Genomic DNA, 20,778 nt, shown 5'->3' with positions numbered 1-20,778 from the left:
CCTTTGCTTTACAGACCCACAAAGGTTGTAAATGCAAGAACTGGTCACAAAGTTACTTTTTCATCACCATCGTAACTAAGAACAGTCACTAAATGAGACAGTTGCTAAACAAGGACTACCTGTATAGTATTCCATGGAAAGATGCATTTTTCAATCTTATAGCTGTGAAAAAAGATATTCTTCTATTACAATTTTAAGTAAAAAATTTACCCAGATACACAATTGCTTATGTCTGTTAGCAATTCATTTTGTAAATATGAGTGAAATTAGCCTAAAGCCTCAGTTCCAAGTGTCTATCCACAGCTAGGAAACAAATCATAACAACAATAAACAATTATCAATAATATAAAGAAAATAAATCATCTTAAATGTTAGCTCCAGTATTTCAATGGTATAAGAGACTTTGGGGATGTTTTAGCTGGTCTTTATGAATATGCTGCCATCCATAGTAGGCTAACTATGGTTTAAATGCCAAAATTATTAATTTTGACTAGCAAAACCATAACCAACATCCCCAAGAGGCTGCCTGTTTCTCTTATCTTCACTTTGGCTTTTAAGTTTGTAACAATAATATTTAATTAACAGACATTTTAATCCTGTATTTTGATATGACATGGGTCCCCCCAAGATATGGCTCCCAATCATAAGCTGTAATGTTATGTCGGAGAAAGCAATGTGTTTGGGCTGGAAGCAGCACTTTGTTTTTATTTTTAAAATTTCACCTCAGCCTTTGAAGGTCACAGAGATCCTGGCAGTGATGTGATAACATCATATGACACCATACAGCAGAATAGCTCAGTTGGTATACACCAAACTGTTCTGTTAATCAGATTTTATTTCAACCTGCTATGCACAGTTCTGTGGTAAAATTCAAATTATTATTATGATGATTTATTAAATTTATAGCAGCCCAACTCCCAGTGACCCTGGGAGGTTTACAAATTGTTGAAAACCTTTTAGAACAAGGAAACTACAGAAAAAATAAGGATGGCAGAAATAACATCAGTAAATAAAGGGAACTGAACTACCTTAAATAAGGTTAAGTAAAAGGATCTTTTACCTGGCAACAACAGAAAGGCCTTCCTCCCTTCCACTTAAAAGGAGGCCATTCTGTTGGCATCTCAACAGAGCAGCAACATTAACTTCCATTAGGGCAATTTTGTTCTCCAACATGGAAGTCAGCAAACAGAAAACCTGCAGAAAGACAATCATGGAGCATCTCTCTCTTCAAATCAAATAAACCCCTCCCCAGTAAAGAAGTTTATATCACGGAATGATATTGTCTCGTTTCCTCCTCCCTTCTGCAATCCCATGACACCCTCTAAAAATTGGGGGTTTCCTCTCTGACAATATGAGATGTGTCATGAAGAGATGAACCTGGAGGAGGAAACAGGCAAAAATAAGGTATCTTCACAAAAGGCACCTCTGTCCTTTGTGTGACATTCACCTCTGTCCTTTCAGTGTCATGCTGATTTTTTATTAAAGCTTCACTGTTATGAGAAATAGTTGGTTTTGCTTCATTACACCTTCCCTCTAATCAAAGGCAAGTTATACAACTATACCCAGAAGAGGTTTTCACTTCTTCAAAACTACCGCACTCTTTTCTGTCCACTGTAACATTACAGAAATGAAGAGGAAGGAGCCTGAGCTCTGTGTAAAAAAATGCATTTGGTATTTTTGATATAACACGTATTAGAGGATTGGAAGGTATCTGCGTTAGACACAGAATACCTCTAGAAGATGAAAATCAGCAGAAAAAAACCTTTCCATGATTATAATAGTATAATATAATAATTATAACATAATCAGTGTTAGATTATAACATAGACTTTTGCACTGCTATCATTACCTAGCCCTACCATGCGGCTAACATCTGGTACTCTATAGTCATGTTTCCCAATCTTGGCAACTTCAGCTTCTAGTATTCTCTGCAATACAGATAGTCCTCAACTTACAACCATTCATTTAATGACAGCCCAAAGTTACGACAGCCTCAGAATGGGTGCTTTACAGCCTGTGAAGCACTTCTAAGCGTCACAAAACATTGTACCCCCCCGGTCACATGATCGCATTTCGGGCATTTGGCAACCAGCTTGCATTTATGACCTGTTTCAGCATACCATGGTCATGTGATCGTGTTTTGTAATGTGTTTTGCCATTTTCCAGCAAAAAACACCCATTGGGGAAGCTGGATTCGCTTAACCACCACCATAAAAATGGTCATAAAATTGGGTCTGGTCATGGGGTGACTCAACTTATGACTGAAATGACTTATGGTAGAAATTCCAGTCCCAACTGTGTTCGTAAGTTGAAGACTATCTGTACTCATGTTGGCTGGGGACTTCTAGGAGTCCAAACATCAGAAAGGTGCCCAGACAGCCATTAAATAAGCAATACTTTTTATAAAAAAGAAATATTCCTTTAATATATAAAAGGTTGTACCAAAATGTGATGGTGCATTTTAGCCACAGAGAGGTCAGAAGGACGGAGGGAAGTCTCCAGAGAATTGTGCCAAGAAAGAAGGTGGAAAGGTCAGGCAAAAAAGGTTTTATAACTGGGAATGACAGGATTCACCTTCGTGCAGGTGGAGGCAAGGAGGACAAATCAGAAGGATCACACCCAACCTTACAGTGCTTGAGCAGCTAGAGTTCGGGACATTGGTGTGGTAACTGGGAAGATGGATTGGAGGGAGAAATGGTTGAACTTTGGCCCAAGAATGAGAGACACAGACCAAAGAGGAGTGGGCTCTTCCTGTACTGAGAGAACAGGGCAGAGGAGAGCTAAGTCCTAGTCTAGATGTAAGTTGGGTAGGTCTATGGGGAGAGCTGTGAATTGGTGTTGGTGAACATACTGGGGGAGGGGGTAGGTTAACTGTAGGCTGGGGATGTAGAATTATTTTAAAGATGCTATTGCTTTGGTCAGAAGATCATGTCTATGTCAGTGGAGAGTCTCACAGGAAGTTTGAGGGGGGAGGCAGTTGGCATAGCCAGGAGGGATCATAATTGGGAGGGGAGAATTGATGGGCAGAGATAATATGATGGGAGGCAAGGGTATGTCATTACAGAGGCAGAGAGGCTGGAAAGCTTGCAACCAATTTCTACTTTTAGCCCTCCAGTCTCCAGTCATGAGCCAGGTAATGGAATTGCTGAGAGTCTTGGGCTCAAACTGATGCTGTAGAACAGTAGGTCTGTTGAAGATCGTATTGTTGGATGGTGTATTTATTGTAAAAGGATGTATTTTTATTCTATTTTTTTATTTTTATTATGCGTACTTGGAAACCACTTAAGGGTCAGCTAATTTGAAGCAATATAAATCATTCCATAAATCAAATAAAATTAATTAATCTATAATTTTTAAATTAGAAGAGGTTGTCTTATATTGAATATTTTAAAATCAAAACTTTTCTCACCTTACCATTGACTGCCTTCCTCATTAAAGCACATGATCCAGCAATTTGAATACTAAGACCGCTGAAATCTTCACATGCATCCATACATAAATAAAACAAAACAAAAAAAAATCACTGAAACAATGATGAGATACTGAGTCCATTTCATTTCTTGCATGTGTTTTGAAACAACAGACAAATTATCGTTGATTTCAACATATATTTTGAGGAAACAAAACAAAATACTTCTAGTGCAATAATCACAAATTAAAAAACAAATAAAAGTTAATGGACTGCTTATCTGTATATCACTCACTGGAAACAGAAATCAAAGTTTTCCATATGTGAAGTTAAAGTAAAATTTATTTATTAAAAGAGCGGAAAAAGAAAGTGCTGATTACCTTTAATAAATAAATAGACAGTACCTTTGTAATGTAAAGCAGCTTCCAACTCAAAGTTTGCTGTGTTAATTATGAATAAACCAGTAGAGCTTCCTATCCACAAATATTGGGCACTCACATCAGAAAAACTACATTGAAACAAAAAAAATGTACTTTTTAAAAAATCCTCAAGTATTTTAATTTCAGATATGATATTTTTACATGTCATGGCTTGTATCCAGAGCAGTGTTTCTTAACCTTGGCAACTGTAAGATGTGTGGACTTCAGCTCCCAGAATTCCCCAGCCAATTCTGGGAGTTGAAGTCCACACATCTTACAGTTGCTCAGGTTGAGAAATACTGATTCAGAGGGTATAACTTACTATGTGAAAATTATACACAGGTAGAGTTTCTAACATTTAGGATCTGCAGCCCTCTTCCCTCCCCCCCACAAAAATTCTAAACCTCTTCTTAATAACTGCTTAACATTTCAAAAAAATTACCTAGAATTAATTATCACAGCAGGGGAAATACAGGAGAATCAGGGTGGCTGTGGCCCTAATTCAATTCAAACAGTGATATTATCTCAGAATGCAAAATGAGACTTTCCTCTGTTTTAAGTGGTTTGTCTGATTTATAATTCACATATATTTCATTAAAAGCTTTGGTGTTCTATATTATTTAATCATCACAATATTCCCTCTCTATAATAACCTTTTACAGTTATTGTAACATATTATAATGTAACAGAGGAACAGTATATTATAGAATATTGCCTGCACTTTAGCTGAAGAACCCACTCACCTAGGTTCTTCATCACCAAAATTCGCTGGCTTATCACAGCGTTCAATTCTAAGGATGGGAAAGGTAGTTTCAACCATATCTTCTTCTTCTTCTATATCACCTGGAGTATATGTCTGAGATATATCCTGAACCTGATCTGGAAAATGCAGAGACACGATCTTAACTGAAGCAGATTACTAAGATATTCAGTGCAAACTAAAAGATATCTGTTCATAAATTTAATTAATGGGGGATTCATTGGATAATTTTTGTGGTAAGATTTTCAGTTATCTTACAATGAGATTCACTATAGTTCTTATTTGTAGTGTTGGAGCAATGTAAGGTTTAGCTTCAGTTTTGGAACAAAAAAAAATGGTACTAACTCAGTGAAGGACATCTTTGTCCCTCACCTACCATGCTGTCTTCACTGACTTCATGCTCTAGTAATACTGGCATAGCAAATTTAAATAACATACTGCAGGGATATTTCAATAAATTTTTTAATTTCTGAGTTGTCCTTAATTTGTTCGCATGTATTATGAATGCACTTCATGTTTGAACATCAGAATTAATGTCTTCTGAACAAAAAGTCTAAATTAGAACAGCACATATTCAATTAAATTATTACCTAACCAGTAATATTTTAAAATGTTTTTGCAACATTAGGTTACCCAAATGTTCAAACTTTGTTGTTTTGTTGTAAAACTTCTTTCTCTCTTTCTTTACATTAATATGAACCACACAGCGATACTGATGTCCAGTAATCAAGCTGAAGATCCATAGCTGAAAGAAAAAATACAATCACTGTAGCTTATGTTTCCACATTTATCACTGTAAAAATAATGTTTTTAATTTTATTATCTCAACTCAGTAGTAAGCGTGTGACCATATACCACATCTTTTCAATAACATGATTACAAATAAAATTCTCAGTTTCTTAAACTACGCCAATGCTTTGGCAACCAACTTTTTCTATGTTTTTTTTTATAAGAATAAACAAAATAACTATTCATTTAGTCTGGCTTATAAAATGCACATGAAGTAACTTAATTCACTTTTCCTGACACTGCAACTTACCTTTTATAATTGCAGCATAAAATGAGTGAAAATAAGCAATCACCATGTATGCAAGAGGTTAATACATTTATCTTGGAAAAGTGTTTAAACATTGAAAAGAGGAAAACAGTGAATTATTTTCCATATATAAATGGTATTTTGGGAATTCCAGGCTATACATTAGACCAAGAAATTTTAAAAAATCATAAAAGAAGGCAATGGCAAATTACTTCTGTTCAGTTTGTCAAGATATGTGCATGGACACAGCCAACAGGAACTCACCTTGAGTGCATATTTAACTTTTTAATACTTAGATTGCTGATCTTTCTATCTCAGTATTGTGTCCACGCCATTTCAGAGAAGGGGTTTGTCAACCACATTTGGAAATAAATTGATTTGAGACTTCTTCAATAGAAAGTGTGTGCGGTATTATTGAGCTGTGACCTAAAAAGGCTCATCAGTAAATCAAACAATATACATTTTCTAACATTATAACAGTAAATTACAAATAGTCAAACTGTGCACACACTTGTTACCTGTCCATCTGCACATCCAGTGATAATCTGTTTATTTGCTTCATCAATGAAGAGACTTAAAAGAGGAAATGCTGTAAAAAGAAAGCCCTCCTTGTTATTAATATTCTGTATTATACCAAAAACTATAGCACCACCTATAGTTCATTTAAAACTGTTCTATAATACACTGGCCATCGCTCTAACAGGGTTCTATAAAAGTTCTGAATATTAAGGATGAAACACTGATTCACAGATCTCAGTTGTATAAGTTTACACAAATGACTGCTGAAGGGTCCACCCTTTTTAAGATCCACCCTTAAAATCCACCATCAGCTGCTACAAATTTAGTAAATATGAACAATATGATGACATAAGCATGTGTGTAATATTAAATATTTGTCTCTAAAAAACTGCACTGTTCTAAAATGAAAAATACAGACTTGATGGGAATTATGATAATGAATCTTAACACCCACAGAGTTTTACAAATCTTATACTGAAAAAAGGAAGGGAGGGAGGGACTGGCTTCAACTTTAGTGGGAGATCTGCTTAACCCTTTATGTTGTCCATACATTTTGATCTCAACTATTGCGGTTAATGAATCCCACAAAATGGTCACATTATTTGAATTCACACTATTTGAAGTGATATTTCTATGGAAAATAGGGTAATTGGTTCCAGTTCAATGGAAATAGGCAATTAATTTTTTAAACATAAATTTTAAATGTTTATTAATGGAATACTGTATAACAATAAAAGAGGATAACCCCATTTCCAAAGCGTACCTGCTGTCTCCTGTATTCTACTGTAGTTCTTCAAAATTAGTCTCTTCTTTTTTGAGCTTTCCTCAAACAGAACCTTCCTTTCCTCCATTTTGCACACACGATGATTAGCATCTAAAACCCCAACGGCAACTGCGCATGCACTAGCCTCAACTGTGTGCGCACTAGCCTCGCACTAATTAATTATGGCTTGCATTAAATGTGACCTGGTATCAATTTATAATTTGCACTAAATCGAATATCGCACTATTCAAACTCACACTAATCGTGACCTACCTGTATTGCAGAAAAGGTGCTTCAGACAAGAGGACGGGTTAAGAGCATTCTTTCTTTCCTACTTCCCCCCTTTCTTCCTTCATTTCAGATTCTCCAGAAACTGCCTTTCAAAATTAACTTTAGAGGCCTCTCTTACTTGCATACTCTATTTTATTTATTAAATATTTACACCACCTGACCCCCAGGGACTGTTCACTCCCATGCCATGAATCTTCATAGTTCATTTCCATGCAATGAATTTCTTATGGATATAGGAGCACCGTTTGTTTGTTTATTTATTTAATGTATTGCTTGCATTTATATGGCCGCCAGTCTCACACAAGGCCACTCTGGGCAGTGTACAACAAACTGAATATATCGATAGCTATTGAATAGATAGCTGCAGCAATTGCCTATTCTGCCAAGCAATAATACTAACATACACTGTTTTATAAAAGGAACATAGGTTGGTAATGAATCATATAGCTCTAAAACATACCTGTTATTACTGCTGATTGATATATTAACAATCCAGTACAGTAATCCCACACCTTTGGAAAAACACAGTGACATTAAATAGTCAGTTTATATCATAATGAAAGCAATGTGATGCCCTGTAAATAATATGCTGCACAATACAAGCCAAAATTTCAAATAAATTATTCACAGTGTATGGAATTAAAGATAGCTCCTGCTGTTTACAGAAAATTACTGACATCCACAACTCACCTACAAGGTTTAAATGGCCATTCTCTTGAGAGTAAATATCCTTATCTTTCAACCAAATATAAAGCAAAGAAAGAATTTTTCAGAGGAGACTAGATTTGCTCTACACTCCTAAAATCCAATGAGTTTTTCACTGATTTCACAGTAGGGAAAATACACAAAACAAGCAATACAAAATATAACTATGAACAAAGGTTAATGACCATTGTTAATATTACATAGTTCAGGTTTATACTACTCTTGATAATCGGAATGGCCTTTCATAACGTTTATTCTAGTAGTCCTCTGATTTAAAAATCTTCATTTTATAAAATTTAAGTGTTTTTACTTTTGTAAGACTGCAATCAAATGGATTTTTAAAAAGGCAGAAACAGTGGCCTTACCTTAAAACTTCTATCTTCAGAAATCGATATAAGTATATTTTTCTCCCAAGTACAGAACTCAGCAGCAGTTACTGGTGCCAGGTGGCCTTCTAATTCAGCAAGTATTGCTTCATCCTGCAATCAATACAGGAAAAAAGTAGATATGTTCTATTTGATAGAATTCAATCATTCGCCATATTTTAATAGATGGATACGACAAATTCTGATGTTAATATTGTAACAGACAAATTTAGCAACTTGGATTTATTCCATCACATTTAATCACATTTCAAAGCCACCTTTCATGTAAGAAAACACACACACACATACACACACACACGCCTTTATAGCACACCTTTATATCTCCTAAGCAAGACCACTGAAGCACAATTCTGTTTTAGTGCCACTTCCATTAAGGGAAATTCCATAGCCACTTTAAGAGGTTTGTCATCCATGTCTTCTGTATTACCTTTGCCTTCTATTTTTAATATTAGATCTAATTTCATTATATATCATCCAGTTAATTTCAAAATGCTTACTTGTGCTTTGTAACCATTCACATTTAAATTAAATTAAAATAGTTCACATGCATATTTGAAAAACAAACCACATCACTGAAAATATAAATAGATCTGCAATTTATACACTCCACTGAATCTTTCTAAACTATTTCACTATATGTGTCAATCGTTGTACTTTTTTTTGGTTTCCAAAACTACTATTACCTAAACTGGCAGGTCTGCTATAAACCATTTACAATAAAATTTAAGGGACAGAAAGTGAAGGTGACAGAGATCTGTTTTAAAAATAAATAAATAATATAGTAATTTTGTCAGTTTCATTGGCTATAGAAATGGGAGAAATCCAAATAAGAGATTCTTGCTGTGGTGTAAAAACTCACCTCAAAAGAAAGCACATGACTAGAGAAAGCCAATAAAACTGGTATATTAAGCTAGCAAAGAAATACAGTGAACACTGGGCTCCCAGCAAGCAAAGCCAAGAACACCAATATCAAGTTGACACAGATCTTATATAGTTTACAACACATTCTAAGAAGTATAGGCTAATTAAATAATTGTTTTCCAATAATCAAAATTAGGATATAGAGGGTGTCATCTTGCAAAGGAGGGGGGAGGGAGATGCATTAGTTCCCTTAGGCATTAGTTTATCAAAGGAACAAATATCAACCAAATTACACATAGGCATTAACTAATAAAAGGCATGGATGACCTGTAACTTACCCCTTAATGTTATTGTTATAGTGTGATTCTTCTTGCTTTATGAACATGTGGAAGTCTATATTATCTTTATCCTTGAATAAAGCAACATAACCAGAGACATCTGACTTATAGTTCAAAGCTTCCTCTAGACTCAGGGAGGATATTACATAATAAAGAATGAGGGTCTTGCTAGTATGATGGAGCTGGCACTTTGATCTTGTTTATGGATAAGATGAGAAAATGCTGCATTGTAAAGCAAGCAGTTTTATTGTTCTATGGGGGTTGCAAAGTTTATTGGGAATACCCTCTAATATTACCATGGTGTCTATCACCTGAAAAGAATATTCCTCTTTTGTAAAATAATAAAAACTGCTTTCAACTTCTGTTTATTCTGTGAAACAGTATATGCAAACAAATATTTACTTTTTTGAACTACATACACAATAGGATTATGCAAAGCATTTTAAAATGAAAAGCATTTGGAATGGAAGCTTTGCAAATCACACTGGTGTGACCTTTTTCACTGCATTAAAGCAGGGGAATCCACTGAAGGATATGGATGAGACTTTTTCAAAGGGTATTCCTGGTTGTCCATGTATGTGTGCATTAATAGCCATGCCAGTGGGAATTCCAGTGGAAGTATTTTCTAATACTTACCTTTGCATTTAGCATGTATATTCGATTACCAGCACATACTGCCACAGTCTGATCATCTGGACTAAAGCGAACATAAAGCACCATTCCTAGAAGTGTTCCTATCACAATACCTTGTGGCATTAACCCTGCCAGAATTGAAACAAATCATTAAATTATTACAATTATTACATAAACAGAAGAGTCAACAGTGATATGTAAACTAATAACTAAATAGCATGCAAATGTTCATATGTTTTGAAAAGATAATTTTAACATATTTGTATTTTAAGGAACTTCTGGCAACATCCTATGTGTCTTCTCAGAAATACGCCCCACTATGGTCCGTAAGTTTATATCCAGGTAAGTGGATTGAGAGGTACAGCCAAAGCATTCAAATTGTTCATGTTGCCCTTCTACAATACAGAATAATGCAAAATGGATATAAATTCAATAAAAACTCAAATCTGCACATTCCATGCAAGCATGACTTTGGATATATTAGGAAGATAATAATCATACATGAAAATAAAAAACTGATTTACATTTTTATACTGCTATATCAGTCTATTTTCTCTGAATGAAACCTACATTTGTATTCAGATATCACATATAGGACACTCACAAACTATTATTTGAAGGGGCAAAAATTAACATTCATCTCTTAATATCCAGGGAAGAAATGGTGAACTGAACAACCGTGGTGGAATAAAGAAATGGTGAGTAGACCAGCTCTTCATAATTCCTCTCTGGACAAGGAGAGGACTTGAGATCACTCACAAGTGCTCCAGACAGTTGCTCCTTGTGAGGAGACCACAAGACAGCGGTCTCCGGTGGGTTTAGAGCTCTGGGAGATGAGGGAATAGCCATCTTTTTGTTCCAACTGCAGTCGGTGCCTTCAAAAGGACACTGGGTTCACATACTTCCTTTTCTAATCATTTTCGGAAATTGCTTGTTAACTGCTTTCAGCTTTTAGAAACCTTTGGATCAACAAATTTTATAGCACCGTGTGAGTTTCCTTCAATCCTTAGCAAAAGAAGTTTTAAATACAAGTTTAAAAATTTTAAACTTTTTTTTTCTGGAATAAACAGCAAAAAGACGATTAAAAAATTGAATTTAGAAAGTTACAAATGGACTAAGGATCCAGATAAATTTGTAATAAGATTTTGGAATTAATTATAAAGAATCCTTCCTGTGGGAAAATGCTTTTGGTTTGAATTCCTTAAAAAAAAGTAAGACTTTAAAAATACTTCTGGAGGGAAATAGAAGTAACTAAAGATTATAATTAAAGGAGATGAACACTCAAACTCAACTTTCTAACGCAGAATTTTTGAACAATTAACCCAGAAGTTAATTTTAAGAGTGTCTGCCTCTATAGACAGATTGTGTTTAAAAGATGTTATGGAAGAGGAACAAGTTTTACCAGACATGATTGAGACTGATTTGAAAGTGGATTTAAAAATGACAGGCTACAAGAATGACATGGAAAAAGATGGTACACTGGACATACAAAAGAAACCAGCTGATGTCTTAATAATTAAAAGGGATATACAAATAACAAACCAAGAGGGTGACCTGGATAATTTTCCTATATTGGATTTACAAAAGAGCCTTGTTAAAGCTTTGAATAATTTTGTGAGAAGGGACAAAAAAATGAAAAGAAATCAAGTTCTAGGACATTATTTGAAGGGACTGAAGATCAAGATCGTTAGAAGGAAGAAATATAAAGTTGGTTTATTTGATCAAAGTTCAGATAGATATGTTGTTATCTCTGGTAACCCTTAATGGACTTTTGCTGACATCAGGATTGAAATGACAAGGCTTTATGCATTTGTTTATAGATTAGAGATGGCATGTGGGAAAAGAGCTCATTTGTTGTATTTTAAGAAAAAGTTATAAGTTAATAAAATTGTTTATACTTGTTATGATGAAAGGGGAAGTCAATTCTTTATATATTTCTCTTTTTTCTTTACTATATTCTTATTTTTTTTCTTTCTTTTCTATTTTTCTATTTTTTCTTTCCTGTACCTTCTATTTTTTATTTTTATTTTCTTCTATTTAGTTTGTATTAGTGTGATTGCTATAAACTGTAATCTTTAATACATTTACTATTTTAAAAATCTCTTACTTTCTTCTTCTCCCTCCCTCCTCAACTTTTACATTCAGATTGTTTAATTCTTCTACAAAGCCTGAACTGGTAAACTGTCAATTCAGGCAGTAAGGCAAAGCATACATTACTGATTCATAAGGTTATTGTTGCAGTTATTTCAACCATGTATCTCAATGTATTCCTATTACCTGAATGAGGCATTCATTTTTATGTATTATATCTATTGAACAGGTTTTGTTCAGATCATAATGCAAACATTTTAGTCTATTTTCCATTATAAAGAATTCCAAAGCATATTGAATATACCAGAAAAAGCAGACCTTGTAACACCTTCTTTGTACATTCATCCAGATTCCAAACTATCACATAATCACGTGAAGCAGAGCAAATAAGAAGGGGATCGACTTTGGTCCCAAATGCCAGAGCAGTAATCGAGTGGTGATGTCCTATTAAGTGTAATGGCTAAAGAAAAAAAAATGTTTGGATTATTTTAAGACGGATGCAGAGCACAAAATCAAAATTTGTGAATTTCTTCTGAAATGTTCTTTTTAGGCCTTAGAATAATATACAGTATAGATAAAATCATTTTAGATACAGCAGATACATTTGGACACAATTTGCTTTATTGTTCCACCCTCACATTAGTTTTCTAAGACTGCTCCTGAAAGCGGGGATCCTTCACAACAGATCTGGGGACCATGTGGTATGCAAGCATACTCCGTCTGTCGTCTGACCACTATTGAATTCAACTCACAATTAAAAAACAGCTATTCTAACCTAAACCTTACCTAGCAGATATCAGTCTAGGATCAGCTTTGGCAGGCAAAGTCCCAAAATAAGAAAATAATAATGTTCTTCCACAACAGAGTTGTGTGTGTGTGAGGGGGTGTAAAAAATAAAAATGGGAGGAAATATGGGCAGCTTTACAAGTAGAAGAGGATGATGGCTGAACCCCAATAAAATTCTGTGAATGTGACCGGGCAGTAGTAGGATGAAAGGCTGCATCTGGAATTGCATTAAGAAATCTGACAGTAAGCAAACACAAAACTATGTTCTGTATTTGCCATAATAAACAATTGATATATAATCCCTTTAAATATGAAAAGTGGACTTTAGATCACCACTGGTGTCATATTTGCTGTTCCTGGACATATGCTTTTAACCACCTCTGTATTCGTTTCAAAAAGATTGGCACGTAAGTGGTGCCTGCGGACTGCTTTCTCTAAAATGTTATTTTCAGCATTAGTGCCCACAAAAAAACATGTATTTAACCTGATGGTTGGGATCATCACTCGTATTCCAAATACAGAGTTCATTTCCATTTAAGGGAAAAGCACAGTAATGGAGGCTACATGCCAGCTGAACATGGGACTCTGGTACTTTTGATCTAAATACTTGTTTTTCAAGAACAATGCTGCTGCTGTTATATCCATCTTCAGTGAAACAGAGGTCCACGGGATTTTCCATAGTATACCTGAGAGATAACAAATTGGATATATCACTCATTAACATTTTATTTAGAGGTATTGTATATTTAGATATATCATTTATTGTATTGCTTACAAAGGTCTAGTTTATTTAGTCTCCCAAACTTATAAAAATATAATGGGAATAATCCTCACTTAAATTGTTTTTTAAGATAAATTAAAAGATAAACTGCCCAGGGTCCCCCATGTGGGGGAAATGGGTGGTGATAAAAATATGATAAGTAAATAAATTAAACAATATAAATATATTGTAAAAATATGAATCTGTATTAATAATATTACACTAAAAAGGTGCAATTCCATAAGGATAAATATAAGGGACTGCAGATAGAGGCAGGAGTTAGAAAAAGCTTCCTCCCCTTGAATAGGCTATATATCTGACCGTCAAATTCCAACAATTCTACCAAATACAACCAATGATAGGGATTGCAGTCAAACAACACTGGCTGCTTTAAAATAAAGTTGGCTTCTCCAAAAGGTGGGTTGTCACTTGCAATTATTTTTGCAGTTTACAGTGAAACAATCAACATTTAAGAGTCTTCTCTCTGGAAGCTTTCTTTTTCCATCTGGGTGTTTGCAGACTAGAGAATTCCTAGTGCTGCTATTCAAAAAAGCTTGTGCAACTACACTAGCTGTCCCTCCTCAGTGGATTTTTCTGAAAAGAAAGATGGTAAGATCAGTAAGGAAGTTCATGAAATTCTATGAATGACACACAGCAGTTACTCAATTAAAAACTTGTTTGGATGCCCTCCAATCCTATGTAATCTGTGGCATAGAATTCTGTGGCTTCATAAAAATTAATAAATAAATTATAGCATGGGATTTAATGGACTACAGCCCCCTTCATTATAAAAGTACAAAACATACTATACCGTATGAAAACCCAGACTAAAATAATCTTTAAGGTGACATTTAACCCTTTCAGATGTCATTGGTTGTGATTTGGGAAAAAAAAATTACCCGTTTTAATTTGTTCCTGTTCAGAAAGAGGATATTGGTATTTCATAGGACAATATGAATGTGTCAGCCCTCCGAGGTAATCCAGACCAGGAAAGAGCCTATTACATAATGTTACAGGGCTTATTTTAAAACCAAAAGAAATTTGAATCCAGTTGGATGAATTGCAGTTGGTTTCTATTAGGACTGCTGAATGAAAAACAAAACAAAAAATGCTACAGCAAAGAACTGGGATTCGTGTGCAGCCCTTTAAACTAGGTAGGGAGATGTGTAGCAGGCTCACTATTGCCTCATGGACTATAGTTCTTATGGAGCTCATAATAACACATTTTCTTGAAGTACGTTATATACTAAGCTTGTTTAAGGCTTACCACCTAATGTGAACTCAGCCACACTGGTTTATAAAACGCTTCCAGATCTGGGTTGCAAACTTCTGGTCAACCACTAGACAATAACAAAGAGCTCGCTTTTTGTATCCCATTGCTGCCGTCTAGTAATCCTCTGGATTTCTGCGGGTCAGATCTGGTACTCTAAATTATCATTTTTAGTTTTGCAAGCTGCGTGAACCCAGGCAGTTCGGCTTTTCCATCGTGGTGAAGCCAGCCATGGTGCAGCCTGTCGTTGGAATCCACCCTGGCCTTTCTGCGAGAAAGAGGTCCGCGGGGGAAGAGAAAGAATTCTGGGGAAGAACTGAACTTCGTCCAGACTTCCTGCGCGAGGATTCGACGGTAACAATGGGGCGTGGAATGCCCACGACTGTTGGGGAGCGGGTGGAACGAAAGGACGATCAAGTACAGATCCCTGCAGCGGGGCAGCCCCCGTCGACAAATAAGCAGCGCGCGGCCCTTTTTTCAAGTGTGGCGGCAAATCAACCCACGAGGATGTCAATCCCAAGGCAGTCTCCTGCTCAGGAAGCTGTCCTCGTTATTGTCTTTACCGTGCGTGGCTGCTACGAGTGCTGGTCGCCATCTCCCGTACTGTAGGCAGGATTAGGAGAGGAACGTAAATCCTTCCCAGCTGCGCATCCGAATGTGACGGCCACCTGGTTTCCTAGGCAGCAACGATGCCTACGGCAAGGCTTCGGAGCCAATTCCGGACGTTGCTTTCGTCTTCTGGGCTTCGTTCAGGTGGCTCCGAAGCGCTGGAAAGAGTTGCGCTGTTCTGTATGGAACGGAGATAAGGTTGCTATTCAACTCCTTTTTCCAACTGGTCTCCTGCAGCTTTAGGGGTAATGTGCCAAGCTGAAACCCGACATGTGAGCGATTTGTCTGATCTCTCATTTTCTTGGAGAGAATTGGATCTTTGAAAGTTTGCCTGCAATTCCAGAACGGCTAAATTGCCACCTGTTTAGATTATGAACAGTTCAAGAAAAATAACTACCTTCTTAAAGAAAAAGTAATCAGAGCAAAATGGCATTTACTAAACATACAGTATTCAAGGGTGTTACTGTACTATGATATTTACATAACAAAACGTTACAGTGAAATTAAAACAACTACATTTTTCTTTGTAAGCAGTTTTGAGTGCCATACATGGTTAAGAAAACTTGTTTCCAAAAATGATGAAATAAACAATCATGCAACTTAGATTTTTACTACTATTTTATTGTGAAGACAATAAAGTCCCTCTTTTGGGGGAGATGCAATTAAATTTAAATAATAAATAAATAAATAAAATATATTTATTTCTGATATTCTCTCAGTCAAAATGACTCTTCAATTCTGACTTAAGGGATAATTAGTGCCCAGTTTTGTATAGGCTGCTATGTAGGGATCCTGACCTCTGTATACTAAACACCTAGGTTACATGTATTGTACAGAATTTCTGCCACCTGAACTGTGTGACATCATATGCAAACCCCAGCCTCTTTTACTTGCATTCTGATGTAAGACTCAAGTACTTAATGTTAATATGTTTTCTACTACAGATTAAGGTTACTATGGTAACTAATCATTTTGGCCAGGTGAAGAGGTTGAATTAATTGTCCTTTTTTTGGATGTTAATTTTTGCACCTGGGGGGAAGAACTTGCCTGGACTTGTTTTAGTCTCAGTTTCCCTTCTGTGTAGGCTTGCAGAGAATATGCAGCTGAGAGAAATCTCTCCTCTCAGCAAACAGCCTTTAAATATGTTTGTTTTCTGTAAATAAAATTATTTTTATAGAAATGCCTGGTGTGTGATTTTTCTGATCTCTCCTGGGCCAAAGGCTTTCCTAGCAATCTAACACTTAAGTTAGAGAGTGCATTGTGACATCACAACACACTTTTTCTTATTTGTCTACTCCCAGCCCCTCCCCCAGCTTCCTCTGTGGACACCTTTTTGGCTAAGGCAAGGTTTAGTGTGTATCCCCAGAAAACAGTAATAAAGGAAAACCTACCCAATATCATATAGGTTTCTGGTCCCTTAGAAAGTGGAGAAGAAATTAATCATAGTTCTTGCTGGTAGGAAATCAATCATACTTGCAACCTTACTTGCAAATCAGTTCAATTATACATGTATTTGTCATCGTTTGTTTTATATTTTACACTTTTATTTGTAAGCTGCTATGAAAACTGTTGCGGCAGATGATTTTTTTTAAAAAATGTTATCGACTCTCATTTCCTTACGATGAATATATCTCATTTTCATGAATTAGTTTCACGCTTTGAGTAAAGTAAGAGAACGAGGGGCATGCAAGTATTTCAAACTGTTTCTAATAAGAATAACAACAACGACAATAACAACTAGGAAAGTTTCCTGCAGCCAATGGTTGACCGCTCTTCGGCCTCGGCGCAGGACCTGTTTTCTGTTGCCATGGTGATAGAACGGGACAACTTCTCCGGATAATTCTTCCCAGCCATTGCTCCGCCTCCTTTTTTTCTCAGAGCAAAAGTACATAGAGCAGCTCGAGTCGAAATCTCGCGAAGCTACAGACGAGGCTCGTGGTGAGCTAGGTCCCCGTTCTGTCAAAGATTCTGGCGGCCTCCTCAATGGTGGCTGGAGAGCGAGCGAAGTGGCTCCGCGCTAGGGTGAGTTTGGGGAACGAACGGGGTGTGTGGAGGAGGGCTTCGGAAGCTTTTGCGCGAGGGAGGGGGGAAAGGGGGCAGAGCGGCCCGTCGCTGGGCTGGAGGTCTGTGCGGCGCTGCTGAAGCGTTCGGCTCAGGCTGCATGAGACGAGAGATTCCTTTCACTTCGTGCACGCGCAGCTCTTCTCTCCGCCCCGGGAGGCTCTTCCCGGAGCCCTTAAGAAGCAGCCGAACCGAGGGGAAAGCAGGAGGCAACAAAGAGGCGGAAGTCTCCCTTCAGGACCGGGCTTCCAAGTTTCTTTACACCATCTGGTGGGCCTTCTGTGGCTTCCACTCAGAGCGCTCTCCCCTCCTCTCGCCTCTTTCCCATTGCCAGGATTGTAAATCACTTCGAGGCGATGCATACAATTTGGTATAAATAAATGAGCAAATAGGCACTAGGTCCGATTCTGCAGGTGAGTGGATTTATAGCCCAGGTAACTTCTTACGTCGAGGCTGAACCCGGTTTAACTTAACAGTGGTAGGTAGTGTCTCCTCTGCTATTCCTGGTGCCCGGTGCTTGGGACGCGGTTCTGTGATTTCATTTTATTTCTCTTCTCTATTCCCCGCTCCCGAAGAAAGCTCTGCTTAACAAACTATTGCTAAGAGGAATTAATAACTGTTACTTTTTAGGTTGTAGTCTCCTGCTGGTGACTGCGTTTTCAGCACACAGGGAGAATTGCTGTTCCAGGGTACCTGTAGAGACTGCTGGGGCTCTTTCTGCCTTCAGAATCTACAGACGGTTAAGATATATGCAGCCACTGCGATGTTTCTATCAAAACATGCTGTCTTTGTATATGTTTAGAAGGATCCAATCTATGATTAGTGTATTTATAAAATTATATTTTAAGTTTAAGGGGAAATGTATGGAATAGTTCTAACTTCCATATATTTGAGTCTAGGATGTCTGTAACAATACAGAACCACTATGTAATTATTTAAAGAAGAAAAACTTCACATTGTACAGAAAAGCAGATCTATATGCTGTTTAAATTTCAATAATTCCTAATGACAAGCAACACATGCTTTAGATCTGCCTCTCCCAGTGGTATTAACTTTTTCAGAAGAGTATCTCTGAGATTTTTCTGGGAGGTGTACCTTTGTATTATTCAATAACATTAACAGGAGAGTACAGTTGATGTTTAAACTAGTACCTAGATTTTTGACAAGAGTGATAGAACACGGTAACTGGAGGTTACTACAGTTACAGAACAAGTTTATTTTATATCCAAAACAGGTGTGATGGCCACTTACTACAAGAGGATACTAGCAATACTGTTTACTTTTCAAGGGCTTCTAATAACAAGTGCTGTTAATGAGAATGAGGATGAGGATGTACCTGAAGAATGGATTCTCCTACATGTAGTTCAAGGTCAGATTGGTGCTGGGAATTACAGCTACTTGAGACTAAATCATGATGGAAAAATAGTGCTTCAGATGCAGAGTTTAAAAGGTGATGCAGACTTGTATGTATCCGATGTAACTCTTCATCCCAGTTTCGATGATTATGAATTACAGTCAGTAACTTGTGGCCAAGATGTGGTTTATGTGCCAGCACACTTTCGTCGCCCAGTGGGAATAGGAATTTATGGCCATCCCTCTCATCTGGAAAGTGAATTTGAAATGAAAGTATACTATGATCAAACAGTTGTAGAATCTCCATTTGGTGGTGGCTCATACAATCCAGAAGAAATGAAAATGAACCAGAAGAAATTTCATTCAACGGAAGATGAGTATCAAGATGAAGAATCAGTCTTCTGGACTATATTGATTGGAATACTAAAATTAATACTTGAAATTCTCTTTTAGATGTATAGTTTGGGTTGTGAACAATCTGTACAACTGATTGAATGCTGTTCTAAGCTGTGGAGGGGAAAATAAAGCCATAATTATTTTTATATTATAAACTTTTCCCAGTGCTATATTGTAGCAGGCACAGTATTTGTACAGTTTTCTCTTAACTAATCAGGGTGAATATAAATAGATGCTACAATTCACTGTGATTTTCAATAAAACTTAAAAATTGTAGAAATATGAATTCACACTCAGTATTTCATCACATTTGTTAAAAATTTATATAACATTATTTGTGATATATTAAGATAGAAGTAGAGTATCTCCTTTGGCCAAAATACAAATACTTATATGAGAAAGATCTTGAGGAATGAATTCTGGAAAAGTCTTCATCTGCTTTTCCAGCCACCACTAAAACTCATTATCTGAAGCAACTTGAATAAAGAATTACTCATAGGTAAACATGAACATTTCAAACATGAAATGTTGATGTTAGAGCATTCAGCACACCCTAATTTCAGGTCACTTTCCACATTGCGAGCCCATCTCTATCTGCTTAAAAACAATGATAGATACTTAGTTATCACTGACTAGGAAGTGCCACTGTACTGGCAGCTTCAGGGAACAATCCTGGAGTTTCCTTGTTCCAGAACTCCCCACAGTTCTGTGAGATGCTTTTCCACGTGATCTGGAAAAGGTCTTGAGATCGCTTGAAAGGCAGGAGAAGCTGAAATGTTTTGAAAATGAATACAATACATTCTGACAGATGCAAAAAAAAAAGCCTTAAAGAAAAATACTAGAAAAAACTATGATGTTGCACCACCAGCAAAGGGCATAAGGAAAACACTGAGCTGAATATTTTTCCATGTCTACACTAATTTCAAGAAGCTGTTTGGGGGTTGTACACTGCATTATACTAGAAAGGGAAGTAAATCACTTGTCATACTTGGAACAAATATGAAGTGCACAGCTTCTGTGTTCAACACTAGTGTGTTTCCAAAAAATGAGTTGCTCTCTTAGAATATTGGCATGCATTTATTACTCATTTTCTGGCCTTAGCATACAGAAAAAATGAAAGATTAGAAGAGTATCAATAACAGGAAACTAGAATTATTGTTTCTCAGTTCAGCTATTTTCTTTTTAAATTTAGAGCCCTTCTTATAGTACTACTTTAAAAATTGTGGTTTTGTTCCAAAGTGTGTGACAGCTATCTAGACAGCTGGAGCGGCCAGAGAGTTCTTGAAGATGGAAAGAGATAAGAATTATTCAAGAGTCCACTTGACCTAAGTT

The 20,778-nt window shown here is 36.4% G+C and overlaps 2 protein-coding genes across 3 annotated transcripts in view; one reads left to right on the top strand and one right to left on the bottom strand.

Moving 5' to 3' along the window:
• The window catches only part of WDR27 (WD repeat domain 27), a 68,473-nt gene extending 54,797 nt beyond the window's left edge, over window positions 1-13,676 (bottom strand). Inside the window, exons 1-11 of the mRNA XM_063290451.1 lie at window positions 13,482-13,676; window positions 12,530-12,671; window positions 10,124-10,248; window positions 8,268-8,381; window positions 7,658-7,709; window positions 6,143-6,213; window positions 5,222-5,333; window positions 4,572-4,707; window positions 3,814-3,917; window positions 3,410-3,477; window positions 1,061-1,194 (exon numbers count right to left, since the gene is read on the bottom strand). Of these exons, the coding sequence (XP_063146521.1) occupies window positions 1,061-1,194; window positions 3,410-3,477; window positions 3,814-3,917; window positions 4,572-4,707; window positions 5,222-5,333; window positions 6,143-6,213; window positions 7,658-7,709; window positions 8,268-8,381; window positions 10,124-10,248; window positions 12,530-12,671; window positions 13,482-13,676 (1,253 nt within the window). The remainder of the gene's footprint in view (window positions 1-1,060; window positions 1,195-3,409; window positions 3,478-3,813; window positions 3,918-4,571; window positions 4,708-5,221; window positions 5,334-6,142; window positions 6,214-7,657; window positions 7,710-8,267; window positions 8,382-10,123; window positions 10,249-12,529; window positions 12,672-13,481) is intronic.
• A 3,844-nt stretch (window positions 13,677-17,520) lies between these two features.
• C1H6orf120 (chromosome 1 C6orf120 homolog) lies at window positions 17,521-19,601 on the top strand. Of its 2 annotated transcripts, none has more exons than XM_063307415.1 (2): window positions 17,521-17,658; window positions 18,932-19,601. In XM_063307415.1, the coding sequence occupies exon 2, from the start codon at window positions 18,937-18,939 to the stop codon at window positions 19,501-19,503; it is 567 nt and encodes a 188-aa protein (XP_063163485.1). In that variant the 5' UTR covers window positions 17,521-17,658; window positions 18,932-18,936; the 3' UTR covers window positions 19,504-19,601. The 2 variants fall into 2 exon arrangements, with proteins under 2 accessions (XP_063163485.1, XP_063163493.1); XM_063307423.1 differs by lacking the exon at window positions 17,521-17,658 and adding an exon at window positions 18,014-18,110.
• The last annotated feature ends 1,177 nt before the right edge of the window (window positions 19,602-20,778 follow it).

The sequence above is a fragment of the Candoia aspera genome, chromosome 1, assembly GCF_035149785.1.
Source record: "Candoia aspera isolate rCanAsp1 chromosome 1, rCanAsp1.hap2, whole genome shotgun sequence".
Taxonomy (NCBI): Eukaryota; Metazoa; Chordata; class Lepidosauria; order Squamata; family Boidae; genus Candoia; species Candoia aspera.
This window is presented reverse-complemented; position numbering and strand designations above follow the sequence as displayed.